At 39.7% G+C, this 16692-nt stretch overlaps 1 protein-coding gene and 2 non-coding genes across 3 annotated transcripts; 2 read left to right on the top strand and 1 right to left on the bottom strand.

Moving 5' to 3' along the window:
* Positions 1 to 7421: 7421 nt before the first annotated feature.
* On the bottom strand, positions 7422 to 7507 carry trnay-gua (transfer RNA tyrosine (anticodon GUA)). Its single transcript is given in 2 exon segments — positions 7422 to 7457; positions 7471 to 7507. It is a non-coding gene; the product is annotated as a tRNA-Tyr (tRNA).
* Positions 7508 to 8071: 564 nt separating this feature from the next.
* trnaa-agc (transfer RNA alanine (anticodon AGC)) lies at positions 8072 to 8144 on the top strand. Its single transcript has one exon. It is a non-coding gene; the product is annotated as a tRNA-Ala (tRNA).
* A 1115-nt stretch (positions 8145 to 9259) lies between these two features.
* On the top strand, positions 9260 to 16288 carry trim55b (tripartite motif containing 55b). Its single transcript, XM_073488486.1, has 8 exons — positions 9260 to 9390; positions 10329 to 10498; positions 11159 to 11336; positions 12614 to 12709; positions 13373 to 13606; positions 13711 to 13733; positions 14969 to 15093; positions 15371 to 16288. Exons 1-8 carry the CDS (start codon positions 9265 to 9267, stop codon positions 15541 to 15543), a joined length of 1125 nt encoding a protein of 374 aa, XP_073344587.1. The 5' UTR covers positions 9260 to 9264; the 3' UTR covers positions 15544 to 16288.
* The last annotated feature ends 404 nt before the right edge of the window (positions 16289 to 16692 follow it).

Below are 16692 nucleotides of genomic sequence, written 5' to 3'. Positions count from 1 at the left end.
AATATTGCACTCAGTGTTAAACAGTTAACCCCTGCTTTCCTGCAGAACACCAGGAAATTGCCTTGCACTGTCTTTAGCATTGACGTAAATGTGAGAAGATTGTGTGGCACATGTGTGAATCCTCACAACCACAAACAAGAAAGTGAGTTATATGATGCTCATGAGTGGCTCAATGTTTTCCACGTGGGACTACTTTGATTGGTGACTCTCATAGGAAACTACAATGATTGGTCAAATTTGTGGGAAAATTGCATCGCTGCAAGGTCATGCAGCATTCACCGGAAGTGGTTGAATTTGCGTTTATTGTGTTATGATTGCAAAAATGGCAACTTCCTGGAGGGACTGAGTTGAAAATCTAATGGCAGTAGAATGATTAATGAAAAATCGGTTCATGTAAAGTTGAATCACTAATGTCAGAATGCAGTTAATGAACTACAAGTAGGCGAAAAAGCCTCTCAATCACAATTCATTTCTTTCCACCCCTGTGTGTTGGAACACCTCGTGGCTGAGAATACAAAAACTTGATGTTAACTGCTACTTTTCCCTAATCGTTAGTGTAAATGACTTACATTTCACGTCTTCATTCTTAAAGGTATTTGCTGCAAACAGAGCAGTGAAGATCAACCAACCGCAAACACACACGCATCGTTTTTGTTGCCAGACAACTCTGAAACTGCCTGATCTGGCATATGACTACATCAGCAGCACGTCACATGTGTGTGCACGGGACAGCACATATTTTACACTCGCTCCTCTAAGTGTACATGTGGGAAAAGGATTTGTGAGGCATTTCTGTTAATTAACTTCCTTCAATTAACCACAGCCCTTTATTTGCCACATTCACACATGCAGGCTATCTAACACACATCACACACAGACACACACCTTTTTAGCATGGTAGGTGTGTTTAACTACTCTATCAGCAGTCTCGGGAGCTTTCGCAACACAGGTGAGCTGCATACCTGCTGATTCCCCTCGGTACAGTATCTGCTTGCGAGGCCCCCAGGGCTCCACTCATTCTGACTCTAGTCTTACTGAGAGCTCTCTGGAGGCAGATTGCAATCCGCCACGGTGTTCCTAATTGATTTACCTGTTATCCTCTCACAACACTGCCTACGCAGCAGTTTTACACTTATAGTGCTCTTTGGCATACATATTCTATATGTGCATTGGTAAACAAACACACCAACACATTATAGAGTATGTCTGTGTGCTCCATTCTTGATGTTTTCAATTTTTATATGTGATGTAACAGTGCATCATCTTCGAATGACTGGCTAATAATTTCCTAATTGACTAATTACATTTTTATCAGTTATCACATACATTTGCAGCTGTCGTCGTACCTTTATTAAAATGGACTGCTATTATCATCAGGTTAATGGGAACAGCATTTTTGTACTGTAATATAATTTTATTTTAAACACCATTACAAGCACCTAAAAATGTATTGTTGTAGGTATGCAGAGCCATCTTGTGGTGAAAAGGAGCTATTACAGGAACAGAAAATGAAAAGTGTTGAGCTTTATGACAGTATACACAGGATTCTAGCTTGTTTCTTATGAGAGGGTATTGATAAGTATTAAGTCTTTAACTTTTCTTTTCACTTGGTTATCAACACATTCAAGAGGAAGCTCATACACAATTCAGAGTTCTTACCAGTGTAAGAAAACATGATCACAACGCAGGTATTAATGCACTTTATTTTTTTTATTTGTTACCACGCCAACGTTTGTTGGTTGGTTTGTCAGCAGGATCACACAAAAACTACTGAACTGTGTTCCATGAAACTTGGATGGAGGATGGGTCACGGCCTTGAATAGACCCCATTAACTTTTGGTGCGGATCAGGATAAAGGAACGGATTCTTTCTTTTTTTTCACTTTTTTTTGTTGACATTTTTGTTAATTTCTTGATGAAAAAAAGAAAACAGGCGTATTTAGGTGGCTGGTTTCTATGAGTGAGTACAAAAGGGGATTGTTGGGTCTTGGTTGGGGGTATGACCTCTACTGTGTTCCATTCTAGTGCTTATTGCTATACCAATGCGTTGCATAGGCCCAATGTCTCTTTTTAAATGTATACCACATTGATTTTCTTTATAATGAAATGTGTTCTATAAATAAAGCTGCCTTGCCTTGTCAGTATACAGACAACTACACTGTATAATGCCAAACACATACATGAATCTTATGATCTAAATGGATTTAAAAGTAAAATGTGAGCCCTTTTTGGTGACGACTGCAGTGATGTCAATATTGCATCGACATGACATAGTTTGCCCTCTTCCTACCACTAGATAGCACTCTTTTACTGTGTTACAGGCCAGCAGGCTTAACAATCACAGCTCCTCAGCAAAAACTCTAGTATGATGCTCATTTAATCAACAGAACATTTAAATTGTTTATTTATTTGCACTGTTTATTTCAAAAATAATTTGGTAGAAAAATGTAATGAAATAGCGGTGGCAGGAATAAAAAGAGAATCTAAATTCTTAAGATTTGATGAACTGTAATATTGAAGCTCATAAGTTAGGAGTTGTAGGGTGTCTGTCGGGGGATTGTACTTAGAACTCTCTCCCTCATCCTGCACTGGTGCTATCTATAAGTAAAAAAAAGTTTATACTAGGGCATTTATGGCTGTCTTTTGTAAAAGGGTGCATGTTTTCGTCACAGAAAATTTACCGTGCACCCAGTTCATAAAATGAACCACAAAAACTGTGGGGATTGCTTGCTTGATTCACACTGTCTCTGCATCAAAGAAAACTAGATGACTTTGGGCTACATCTTTCAAAGTCTCTCTATCCTCTCCTCTTATGGTACTGTACCCTAGTTTAACCTACTTAATGCAGGCAGGCAGGCAGACTGTTGGTGTGTAAACACCCAGCTGCTGGTTGCTGAAATCACCCTGCTTCACTACATTTTCAATTTAAGTGTTAAAGATGAAACAATGTAGGCTGCACTTCTCTTGACGCAGAGGCTGTGAGGTTGAAGCCAAGCTGGGAGAAGCACTTGAATGCTGAGCACATCTCAGTTTCCCATGACCATGAGCTGCAGTGGTGCCTGTTAAAACAGACTGACGTCTCTCGTACGTCATTGTATGGGAGGATGTTACATAAAACCTCATGCAGATATCTTGCTGTTTGATTTCATCTTTCTTATCATCAAGTGATTATATGTCAAAAATGATGAAAGGCACTTGCAAATCTAAGGGTCCACATTATACTATCATGCAAATCCATTATCAGTAACCCTACTTAATACTTACATTGGCTTATCCCAGACACAGTGTGGTGGATTATGATTATGGAAAATGCAACAGCTTGTCAGCAGTTATTTAAAATATGTAATTCTATTTTCAGTGTTTCTAGATTGCTTAGAAGATTTCTGGTCTATGATATTGTGGGTCAGTGTGTTTAATTACAGTGTTAGGATAACTTTAAAAAAAAGCGCAACCTTGATCTACGCTCTTTTTCAGCATGGCCAGCCCACATGTGATCATAACTACCAGTTTTATATGATATATCATGTCATGTAAGCAGAATAGACTTATTTCAGTCGCTTTTTTAGTAGTAGTTGGACAGATATATTTAAAGTCAAGATTATGTGGCTGTAGTGTAAATTTGATTTCAACCTTTCTGTCTACATTTTGTTCATAAATGTTAATAAACAACATCACCTAAATGTTGATTTAGAAAATGTCGGCTTATTAATCGTTGTATCCAAAGTGAAGTTTTTGCGCAATCAAATTCCAAAAGAATCTATACTCTTCCTACTTTGATTCGTGTGCCAATTATCTTAAGCAGTTGCTTATTTTACTAAAATGTTGCTATTCATTGGATTAAATTGTAAGAACTGGAACTGCTGTAACTGTAAGTGTCAAATCGAGGCTTGTCCTACAAGTGGGAAAGGCACTGCCACCCTGACAACCGTGGTGATATGTGAAACAGCAGGACTACAAGAAAGATGTAACAATCATGATTACACAAAGTCATTATTCTGTATATTCATGTAAAATGTGTGATCTTATTTTTATAATGCATGGTTAGATTTTTAGTACACACAATTCAAGTCTACTCAGGTACTTTAATGTCATAATATGCATAAAAGAAAATGAGATCCTAAGACATAAGAAATAAAATAGTGCAAAAGTTAACATATAGGAATGGAATAAAATATATATAAAACAAAATAATGTGGTAGGCAAGTGTAGAGTAATGAATGAATGAATTAACTATAATGTGGATGGGTTATGGACAGGTAAGAACAGGAATTTAGACAGGCAGTGAATGTATAAATATATACAGTGATGTTTTAACAGCTTATAAATGGGTAGTGAAATACATCTTAATATAAATATTTAGAAACAGAACCATGTGGTAACCTGTAAATAATTAAAGCACAAGGTAACGTGACATCCGTAACAATAAGGTGAGAGGAACGTATCATAATGATAAGCTTTGAGAGCTCAAGAGTTCAACAGGCCATGAAGCTGTCCCTGACCCTGATTGTGCAGGATTGCCTGCTGGAAGGTCATTTACAGGGCTTCTATCTAGCAGGGAGTGATAAAGATGGATGTTTGTACTTGTGCATTTTACATCACAATTATTACAGAACACATATTCTGTAAACGGTCACTGTACCTTACAAACTACTTATGACATGATTTAGCTAAAAGTTGAGCCTTTAAAATATATTGGGCAGTCAGCCCACAGCAATTTTTTACATTTTTCACTTCATTTCTAATTTAATTTGAAGACAAATGGGGAAATATAAATATAGACAACATAATGTTTACTGAGACCTTTTAAATCACACGCTGCGACTGCTACCATCTGTATGACTACAATATGACTTCCACCTAACTGAAATATTCATATAAGAGAACAGATGGCACCCTTTTCTGGCCCCATAAACACTTTTATCTTGCTCACGAGCTTGCAGACTTTTGTGTAATGTTGTGTGTGATTGCATGTGTGTAACACATCCTGTTGTGTACCTTGTGGCCTTGGCAGTATCTGCAGACCCTTTTACTGTATGATCAAAACACCATGTACCACCACCGGGCAACACAGAGGAAAAGTAGGGTCACGCTGCGCTATTTAAACTGGCAGCTTCTGGCCTCCAATTTCAAAGCAGTGCCTATCTGGCTTTTCATCATCAAGCATTCTTCATACTGCTATTAATTTGTCAGTCTTCAGTCTTAATTGCATTTTTTACTAATGGGCTCTGCAGTATTATGAGTCAGAAAGAAACGGCTTAAACATTTCAAATTCACTTCAATCACAAAGACATAACCCAGAACATCTTCTTAATTGATATAATTTAAATTCACTTTTAGGAGCCATCTAAATGGTGAGCATTTGAGCTGTCTTTTCTTGCTGTTAATGAATATGGAATCATACTAGTTAAGCCTTTTGAAGACTACTAATTAATACTGAATTAAGTGGTGGGCCCACGGCATCACAAAGTAACAAGAACGCATCATTTGTAGTAGACCACAAGATAGACACAGAAAGGAAGAATCATGTTAAATATGCCTACACTTATATAATGGCAGAAGGTAAGAGATGTGTTGTCCCCAGACTGACACCAAATGAGGCAAAGCGAGAGAAATTAGAGAGAGGGGCTGGAGAATGACATTCATTAATTTTTAAGTGATAACGTCTGTCTAAAACATTTAAATATGACTCACTGACTCTGACGTGCCTGTGTCAAAAGCATTGTGTGTGTTGGGCCATGTGGACTAATTATAAAGGGAATGGAAGTGCAGGAAAGGCAGAAGTCATATTGTATGAGTCAAAAGAAAAAAAGTCAGATTATGTATGCTTAGATAGGTCATGAACTGACACAATGTTGAGGATCCTGTGCAGTGTTGGTTTGAATTAAGTTGATTAGTTCATAGTTCGACAATCTACCTATGTGGCTATCAGATTTTGAGCACAGATATAGTTTCTTAAAATGTAGCATAATCCCCTCACACACATTTTTTTTGAAAATATTAATGGCTTCTGAAAAGCTCAATAATGGAAACCCTCCTGACTAACGGTGTAGCTCTGCTGGTTTAAAGGATCGTGCACTGATTAAAGTTTGATCCTGGGCTCCTTCTGTCTATACATCTATAGACACCCCAAATTGTTTCTGATGTGAGATGTGTGTTGGACAAACTGTCTGTCAGATCAATGCTAATAACACCCTTGCTGTTTTTTCCTCCAGAAATAAAACTGTGAACTATTGTCCAAACAACAATGCTGGAAACCCCAAAACCAGAAAATGTTTCAAAGATCTTAACTATGCCTACTCACTGGTGTTGAACGCCACCATGCAGCTCCTTGTGCCTTCATGTACTGGAACAGTATGGGCAGAAAGTGTTAACGCCTCCTCCATGTTCTCTAGTTAGTGGGAAAACAATATATTTTCATGTGAGAATACTTCTGGAAAGAGTTGACACAAAAAGGCTTATATTACAATACTGCTGAGGAGAACAAATGGTGAGAGCATAGCATCTATGCGAGAACACGCCAAAATGCAGCCATTATAGACAACGTAATTTTATTAGTGTTGATGCTTGCTGCAATCCTCAAAACTGCTAATTAAAATTTCTGAGTCATCCATCTAAAAATATTTATAGTGCGTTTGTAAGCCAGTTTCACAGTCAAAGCAAATGATGTTTGGTTTCAGTACGAGTTGCAACCAGATCACCTTTAAACACCCTTACGACTGCTTACAGGTGTGATCATGTTTCATTAATCATGCACATTTATAATGCAGACCTCTGCTGTCACGAAAGCTGTGCTTAACTTTCACGTCTGTCTGACAATGAAAAACTGGCATCTTTCCACCAAAATATCAACTCGTCCTCTCAACAAATGTCTAACTGTTGGCAAGTGAACAGGGGATTGTGTGGCAATTAGTAATCAGGTTATTTTCAACTGCTTGCCCAATGTTAATCTGTATTAGAAGAAAACAGGAATACATCAGTATACACTACATTTCAACTTGTCCCACGAGAGATAATAGGCCTACTTGTTTGTTTTTGGAGTGTAATGTAGTAAATTGAAGAAAACCATCAAATGGTAGGCAGCTACAGTATAGCTACACGGAGAACTTTTCATTTTATTAATATCATTTGCATTGTTTTTTCTAGATCCTATTTTTATTCTGTCTTTTAGTATGTTCCCTTGTTTTATTAAGAGTGTTAACTCTGTGCTAATGCTATGAGATGATGATCAAGGCTGTATAAATGATAAAAATAGGGTATTTTTTATCATAAAGAAACTGTTATAGTGGCCCTACCATTTAAAGTGTTGGTTTTCCACTACGTAAATGAATGTATTATAGGTTAGAGAGTTTTGTTATTGCTCTGCTACCCTGACATGGTGCGCAGGTGCGGAATAGCGAGTTGCATTTTGGGAAAAAGAACCTCTCCTTCGAGCCGGATTCGAACCAGCGACCTAAGGATTACCATGTATCCACTACAGTCCTCCGCTCTACCAACTGAGCTATCGAAGGGGGATGGAACATGCACTCCGATTTTATGGTTTTATCAGTGATTTCGTGCAATTTCTATGTCATATATTAATGTAATCTATCTTAAATACCCCCACGTGGAGCAGCGAACAAGGTGGGACGAACTCTGTTTCGCTATAACGCTTGTCTGTCTGTCCAAGTTGGCATCCTCTCCAGTTCAAATTGTTTCAACTTTGGCGAAACAGTCGTGATTAGCCTGAGTTATAACAGTAATTTATTTACCTAGTGTCTTTCCTGCACCGGTAGGAAGCCGTTGGCAGAACGAGCTTCGAAGAAAATGAGCAGTCGTTGCTCTGAATGCTCCCTTGTGAGCGTTAAAGTTAGCTGCTAGCTCGCTATTGACGGTAGCTAAACTAACTTGTTACTGCTAGCAAGGTCAACGTGGTACCTTTCCATAGGACGACTGTAGCTTTTGCACGCCACATAATAGTCCCCAACGACACACGGTATATACTTTTCCTTTGACGTTAGAATAGTCTAGTGGAATATGTATTATATATTACATATTAATGATATATAGTATGGCAAAAACAACATGAAGCGGAAGGGGAATTAGCTCAAATGGTAGAGCGCTCGCTTAGCATGCGAGAGGTAGCGGGATCGATGCCCGCATTCTCCAAATAACTTTTTTGCTGGGAAAGTTTTACACTGTTTCCACGATAAAATGATCCACCAGGTGTGATAAGACGCTGTCAAGATTCAGCTCGTTTTTACTTGTTTTTCTTTACTGCTAACTTTGGTGATGGACTCATGAATACAAATTGCATAATAATCGCAATCGTGGTAAGACAAGTTAGCTTCAGTTAGCTAACGTTAGCTTGCTGTCTAAAGTGCAAATAACTATTAGAACCCGAGCAAAAACTTGGTTACTGCGCGTTTTAAAGACGGTACAAGTTGTTAAATGATACCTCAAACATTTCCTCTTCCTGTTGTAGGTAGCTAGTGTTGTAAAATACATTTCAGTGGGCACGGTCATCCTCCTTTTGGTGCCCGAAGTTTCTGCGTCGAAGTTCGAACAGTTGTCGCGGGGATGCTGCTAGCTAGCGCCTCTAGCGTTACCTAAAATGTTAGCTACGTTAGCAGGCTAACATTTCACAGTGCAAACATTAGCTCATGTGTTATCCAGCACAACTGTTGAGTAAGTGTAAACTTTTTCTATGAACACAGCTGCTCATCGGTTGTTTTAACATACTGGTGTTGATGATCAATTGTGTAGCTACTCATCTGGGCAAAATGTACATCTCATTTTTAGGAGCTTGCTTTAAGGTGGCTGATAATACATTTTGCTCAAACTCAAATATTTCTATAGCCCAGACATCCTTTTGTCATGGCTATGTAACAGCTGATTTTGTAGATGTGATGCAAAGCCTAAACACACTCATGTTACATACACTGCACAGACGCCCAGTCACCTCTGCTGCCAGCAGCAGCGTAGAGGAGGACGTAGGGGCTGGTAGGCAGCTGTTCAATGCTGCCCTGCTCTGTTTCATATATGGGCAAGGTAAAAATGGCAACCTTTGACGTGACAGCAATAGCTGCTAAAAACAGAACTGACACCAGCGAGATAGGAGCCCACACCCGCTAGGACACGAGCAGCAGGCCTACTCCTCAGGCCCACTGTACACCGTTTTTATACACGGACTCTACTAACTTTACCTTCTTTTAGCGGTCTTATCTAATTATTTTTTCTTTAACATTCGTGTTTTATGTGTTGCTGAAAGCGTTTGTTTAAAAAAAACATGAGCATGGAGAACCTGGAGAAGCAGCTGATATGTCCTATATGTTTGGAGATGTTTACAAAGCCTGTGGTTATCCTGCCATGCCAACACAACCTCTGCAGGAAATGTGCCAATGATATTTTTCAGGTAAGCAACTGAACAAAATGCCACTCGTTTATGTCTGATAAGAAAGTATTTATAAACTTGAGGAGCACTGTTGATTTATAGAAGCATCTCCAGCTAACAGCCCGTGTCATTTGAACCACTGATATTTTATGAACTTGCCCTACATTTGTGATGTATGAGGCCAAACCAGATTTAGGATTACATCTATAACAGGTGTATACGTTTTAGACAGTAAGTCAGCATTTTTTTGTGTCACAACTGATCATAATTTAGCATATGTGGCGTTGTTTACCAACATTATTAATATATATATTCATTACCAGCATCAGAGAACATCAACAGCGTGGGAAATTTAAGATGTACTGTAGTTACACTGTTTTTTTCCTTCGTTAAAACACCTGTCAACAAACTTGGGAGTGATAGCAGGTAGGCGTGGGACGATAGGAACATTTCTTGTCATTATTATCCTGGCCAAAATAATTCCAGCTCACAATATTATCCCAATAAACATCAGAATATGCTTTAATCTCTCCAAATGGCACAAAACGTACTGGAATCACTGCCTTCCACGTTGTAAAGACACAAAAGTATTTGATGCATCCCCCTTGTCGCTTTTCGCAATAAATCAGGAAATTGTAGGACTGTACATCAGTGAGCTAGATAGTTTTTCTAAGTCACTCGTGAGGATACTTAAGATTATCCCAATAATGGAAATTTACTACAATTTACTTATCCTGAGTTTTTCTTTTATTGTCCCACCTGTAATAGCAGGGCAATTCAGTGTTTTGACATTTGCTCTTAGGGTTACACTTGTTATTATGAACCTTTAATGAATTGGATTAACCTTTTATGACTGTAGATTGAAACATTTTATTTGATTTTTGTGACTGAGATGAGCTTGTGAATCAAAACCTTGTGCCACCCATCTATATTCAGGTTTGCATTGTGACTCTTTACAGGCCTCTAATCCGTACCTACCAACAAGAGGTGGCTCACTGACGTCTGGTGGCCGCTTCCGGTGCCCGTCCTGCAGACATGAGGTGGTTCTGGACAGGCACGGTGTTTACGGGCTGCAGAGGAACCTGCTGGTTGAGAATATTATTGACATGTTCAAACAGGAGTCCAGCAGGTGAGACAGATCAGACACACTGATGTACACTGTTCAGTTCCTTTATCAGACAAAGCTGTGTTTAACCCTGAGGCCAGTGAACAGAGATTAGAAAGGAGAATGAGGATAAACTGGTGTGTAGCAGTTGCTTGTGCCAGTGGCTTCTGAGTCAGAGAGCGGGAGTGGATGACAGGACGTTTGTAGCTTTAGTCATCTATCTACACAGATGATTTCCTAATCTGGCTCAAAGGCTTGTATGACACAGTATTCACCAAACCCATGATGCTCAACCTAATACAGGGTCAAGATTTTGTAGCATTATTTCAGATAATTAAGTTATGGACATTTTATGGGCAATTAACTGATATATAGAGTAATTCTTATTGGGTAAATTTACCTGACCGTATGTATGAGTTATTCATAAAAAATAGAAATTAATAAAAAAATAAAGCATAACTCCACACACCTTCACCTACACCTGCATACTGCACAGCGTTATGGGGACGCACATTATTGATTACAGTACAATGTTCATGGTAAGGCAAGTCTGATAGATCATCAATAAACTGCTGGGATGTGTACCTGTGACATTATCAAACTGACATTACACGTCACATCAATATGCGCCGAAATGCACGGCCTTGACAGGAAGACACCCCTGTTTTCTTTAAACGTCAACAGCACCAAGCCGGCGCCAGAGAGAAAGGAAGAGATGCCCATGTGTGACGTTCACGAGGACGAAAAGATCAACATTTACTGCGTCACCCACGGCGTGCCAACGTGCTCCATGTGTAAAGTGTTTGGAGCTCACAAAGACTGCGAGGTGGCGCCCATCTCCAGCATCTACCAGACGAAGAAGGTGAGGCCTGAAATACTCATGCAGGTCATGAGATTTTGAAAATTATTAGCAGTAGATACTGCTTTTTTTGATACACACGATTTTGAATATGTGAAACGGTTTTAACACCTATTTCCCTCAGTATCGATACACTGGTAACGTATCCAAACACACCTCTCGCTGCAGGGCCCACATCTCCTCGTCTCCTCTCACTCACTCAAAGTGCTGTCTTGTCGCCACTTGTCTCATTCACTTCATTTCATTAATGTGTTGTAACTCACGAAAGATGGCAAGACCAGTTTGGGTTGAGAAAGAAAACAGTGGGAGTGCTGTTTGGGAATACTTTCCATTGAGGCAATCAAACAAGGAAAGGCAAAGGACACAAGCATGCCCATAGGCAAAGGATGCTACGGATCAGTGCTAACAGTTAAACAAGAGATACAAATCTTCAGTTTTATCTGGATTCACGTATTTTGGTCTTGTATAAAAGTACTGAAAAAACCTTCTTTACATACTTCAAAGAACTCATGAGATAGTATTTGACGATAAAAGACAGCGTCTTGTCTGAAGATAACAATAAGTCTCAACAATTCACTGAGGTATCGAAGTATATTTATGAAGCCTTGTGAGATCTAAAATAACAAGCTGTGGCATGGCCGGTATGGGAAGGTTGAATCCGGTGGAGAATACAGGACATTGAATTATTGTGAGGAGTGTGTGTTTGTGAGCGTGTGTGTGTTTATGTTCGTAGAGGATAGGGGATGGGTTGAGGGGGATGTGTTTTCGTGTAAGATGAATGGATGTGATATGAATGTACATGTCTCTCATCTTGTGTTTTATTTCTTGGGTTTGTGACTGTATAAATGTTTCATATCATCCTGATACCATCCTTGGATAGTAGAAACTACCTTGTACATGATGTTATTATACATATTATATGTTATGTATGTTGGTTAGAGATTGTAAGTAAAACCCCACAGTGAAAAGCAAGAAATTAAATAAAGGAAAGATCAGTGCTAACGAGAGGTGCTAACACAACAAATCTAGCAAAGCGAGAAAGACCGACATGCTGAGCTAATCTCCCCCCGTCAGAGACACACAACACACAATTTACGAGCCTTGTCAAGATTGTGTGAATTTTTCCCCACAGTATCGAAAATGGTATTGAATATCCATATTTTTCAAGGTATTGTATCAAAGTTGGAAATTCCAGTATGATGACAACACTGTTGCACCATTAAATATATTTACTCAGGTCAGATTTCAGGTATTTACTCTGCCGTGTCCTTGCCCCTCAGACAGAGCTGAGTGACGGGATCGCCATGATGGTTGGGAACAACGACAGGATGCAAGGCATCATTAGTCAGCTAGAGGAAGCCTGTCGTGCCATAGAGGTCAGTGTCCAACTGCTGCAGCGCCTGGCTGCTCACTCACGCAGCAAGCACTCGCTCTGTGCACACACTAATGCACCTGCACTCACCTGCACAGACGCACATAACAGACATAATGTGTCCTTGTCTCTGCCGCTCTCTCTGCTTTTATCTGTCTCTGAGATGTAGACAGTGAGTTGGAGAGAGCAAAGTTAATGTCTTGTTGCCTCAGTCTGCCTCTTTTCCACATTTTCTTCTACATGCACTTAGCAGGGTACTCCATTCTGCCTCTGGCCCATTGACTTTAAAAAACGAGCAGTGTAACTGATGGAGGGAAAACAGACAGCTTTCCTATGGTTCACGTGCCACAGTTGGACATAGTTGAGAGGAAGCTGGAGAGGTTCCAGTCCCCCATGTGTCACCCTCAGCAGAGTCACTCACGACGGACACGCAGAATGAGCTTCAGTGCCCTCCCTGCACATATGGCATTACCGGATGGGCGGAAGACTAACCAGAACATTTGTAGTTTACAGTATTGGACCATTCACAGAAAGCCATTACCTCATTTTCTTTATTTTGGGTTTTTAATTTACATACATACATTCTGCTCCAAAACTGAAATGAATGATGAATGGATTAATGGATTTTCAGAATTTATGATCTTTTCCTTTGTGTGTGCATGCATAGGAGAATGGTCGGAGGCAAAAAACTGTGGTGTGCGAGAAGTTCGACCAGCTGTACACCATCCTGGAGGAGAAGAAGAAGCATATGAGTCAGAAGGTGACGGCCGAACAGGAAGAGAAGGTGAACTATATCCGGGGCCTAACCAGGAAGTACGGAGACCATCTGGAGGAGAGCTGTAAGATTGTGGAGCAGGGGATCCAGACTATGGAGGAGCCGGAAATGGCTTTGTTTCTACAGGTCAGAGTCAAAATGGGGTTCAAACTCATCATAATATGGTTACAATGATCAGTGTTTTATGTTTAAGTAAGACATTTTGTCTCTTCTCCTCTTGTCTCCTTTAGAACACAAAGCCTCTCCTCAAAAAGTGAGTACATGTCTTTATCCATCATTGATTACAATGACATTGGGTAAGGGGAAACACAGTTTGTTATGTAAAAAGGATAGCATATTGTCATTTAAGGTAAAACAAGATAAAATCCTTTCTGACCAAAAGGGCAATTCTGCTATTTTTAAACCTGTCCCTATTTTTACATATGTTGGGGTCTAAATAACTAATGGGTATAAAAAGTTTTGGAATTGGTCTAGTAACTGAGATCAAGCAGATCACCTCAGCAGGGAGTCACGAAATGGGCTGCAGTGGTTTCAATGTAATCTTTGAGAGCAAATGTGCCATCATCCACTAAAAGTGCTTGTTTTTGCCACTGACAGGCTTAGATTGTCTTTCTAATTGTCTGACAACATTATGGAATGGATACCTACAGTGACAGACCTTTTTGTTAAAGAATAATGTCCTTTTTGTTTAACCTAGAACAGCCATTAAATAGCTCTGTTCAAAACCACCAGACTTCTTTGACAAAATCATTAATTTTAACTCACAGAACACAGAAGTTGGTGCCCTACCTCTGCATGAATCAGGTAGATTGTTTGTGCTGTTGTGTGATTAGGTCAGTGGTTCCCAACGGGTGTGCTGTGACGCAAGTCCAGGTGTGCTGTGGGATTTTGTTACAACCATAGATTATTGTTGCACTATTGGAACCAAAAATAAATGCGTACAGAGTGATTAGATAACGCGTTACGTTATAGAGGCTATTTTGCACAGATATGAATTCAAGTGGGCCTTGACATTTTGGCTTGCCCTTTGGTGTGCTTTAGGCACAAAAAGTTTGAAAACCACTGGATTAAATGTTTTAACACCTTAGTTTCAAGTTGACATCCCATTTTGTGGCTGCCAGATGCGATCTTCTGGACCATTTCCAAAATAGCAAAAAATAGGGCCAGGTCTAAAAATACTAAAAGTACTCCTCAACACTATTAAAAATGCCAATGGGTATGTTTGCATGTTTATTTTTTTCATAGACTTGTGAATGATTTACCGAATTTACATCTGCCTCTACACATATAAAACCACCAGCAGCAAGATCACACCTCGAGAGTAATTCTGTGAAATGTAGCAAATCACTATCTGCAGCTGAATATCCTGAAATAACTTGCAGAAAGTGCTAAAAATCACAGATTGATGATGCATAACAAGTGTCACATTATCTGTTTGAGGGTGTTTTTTTTCCCCGTAAATATTCTAATTGCATCTTCTGCACTCAGGATTGCAGACGCATCCAGTACAGCACACTTGGACAAAGTTGAGCGCGGCTATGAGAATATGGATCATTACAACATCGAGTTCAAGAAAGAGGGAAGGGCCCTGCGCAGCATTGACTTCATCCAAGGTGAAGGGACAGAGTTGGTGATGGCACCACTGGGACTAGGCAACATATACAACATATATATATATATATATATATATATATATATGTATTGTTATGGTGATATGGAACTAAATTGTCTTAGATACATAGTCAAAGAAAACCACATTGCGGTAATATAATGTGAAAGTACAAATAGTAATACTATAGCTATATTGCCCAGTCCGAGGCAGCACTTCTCTGCTCAAAGCTCAGACTTGCAATAATGTTTACTTTTATTTCCTTCTTATCCTCTCTCCAGATGATGAGGACGAAGAAGAAGAGGATGAGGATGTAGAAGCAGGCGCTGAGGAAGGAGAGGGAGCCCAGACTGTTTCAGGAGGCGGTGCTGTCACAGCAGCCTCTATCCAACCTCCTGCCCCCCAGCAGACAAACTCCTCCCCGAGCGCAGCCAAGAGCGCCGCTTCAACCTAGCTGTCAGCCCCCGGCCCAGGCACCACCTTAAACTAGGAGCAGGATAAGTTTTGCTCCTAGATGTTGATTTCAGGTCAGTTGTGGTACTTTTCCTCCCAGATTGGGGAACTGCAAGACGGATTTAGATCTGTGCCAAAGGGAAATCCTGAGTTGCTGAGGTAGATCTAAAGGAAGAGACAGAAGTTTCTATTCTCTTCTCTCTCTTCTGCTGTGATTGTGTTAATGTGCGTCACCGCAAACTGATTGGTCTTTGATGATTTTTTCCTGACTAAATACACATTTTTGTTCTTCCTGTAGTGATACTTTTACATGCAGTCTGTTGGTTATTTCCAGAATTCAGTATCATACATTTTTAATGTAGCTGACCTTTTGTGTCTCACTGCTTAAACTACGTCATTAGAGAGAACGACAAGGGGAGCCTCAGGTTTTCCTCCCTGTCACATACTTTTTTACGACCGATATAACTTTATGAGTAGTTGAAGCAGAGTACAAAACTATCACTGTGACATTTTAGTTGTTCATACGTGCAACAGCCGGTATCATGCGTTGTGTTCTTTGTTGTGTAACATTTTCCTATGATGAACAAAACGTCACATTCTGCCTGGTGTATTATATGTAATGTGTCATTAAAACAGAATTGCACAAACACCTGCAGGATAGAATTCCTCAAATCTTGGTTGAGAACAAAAATACGACTGTTCTCAGTTTCATCTCACTACCACATGTGTCGCTGTACTTTGTGTGATGCTTTGTGCCTGGACTGAATTACCAATGAAATAGATTTTGTGTAACACCCTCCCTGTTTGACTTACTTTTCTCTTTCTCCCTCCCTTTATCTCTTCTTCACACTCTTTATTTGTTTATTTTTGTCAAAGGAAATCCATCCAGCAAAGCCTTTAGTGCCAGTTGTATAGCTTTTCTCTACAGCATGGTCGTGATGCCATTCCTGCCTACATCCTTCTCTACATTATCAGAATGAAGCGTGCCTCAGGCCACCAGTTCTCTATTTGTCGCCCTGTGATGGTCTCACCTTGCTGTCCCTCTACCATTGAGGTAGTCCCATCTAATTATTGTGCGAGTGAGTTGGATCCTTTACAAATGGGCTCAATGCAGCACTAAGCCTCAAGTTGCTAAGTGGGCCAAACCGAA

This window comes from Pagrus major, chromosome 19 (genome assembly GCF_040436345.1).
Source record: "Pagrus major chromosome 19, Pma_NU_1.0".
Taxonomy (NCBI): domain Eukaryota; kingdom Metazoa; phylum Chordata; class Actinopteri; order Spariformes; family Sparidae; genus Pagrus; species Pagrus major.
This window is presented reverse-complemented; position numbering and strand designations above follow the sequence as displayed.

Bases quoted from the DNA above. Each gene is read 5' to 3' on its own strand.
- trim55b (XM_073488486.1), top strand. From the start codon at position 9,265: ATGAGCATGGAGAACCTGGAGAAGCAGCTGATATGTCCTATATGTTTG. The intron at 11,337-12,613 runs GTGAGGCCTGAA...CTTGCCCCTCAG, and splicing joins GCATCTACCAGACGAAGAAG to ACAGAGCTGAGTGACGGGAT. The intron at 12,710-13,372 runs GTCAGTGTCCAA...GTGCATGCATAG, and splicing joins AAGCCTGTCGTGCCATAGAG to GAGAATGGTCGGAGGCAAAA.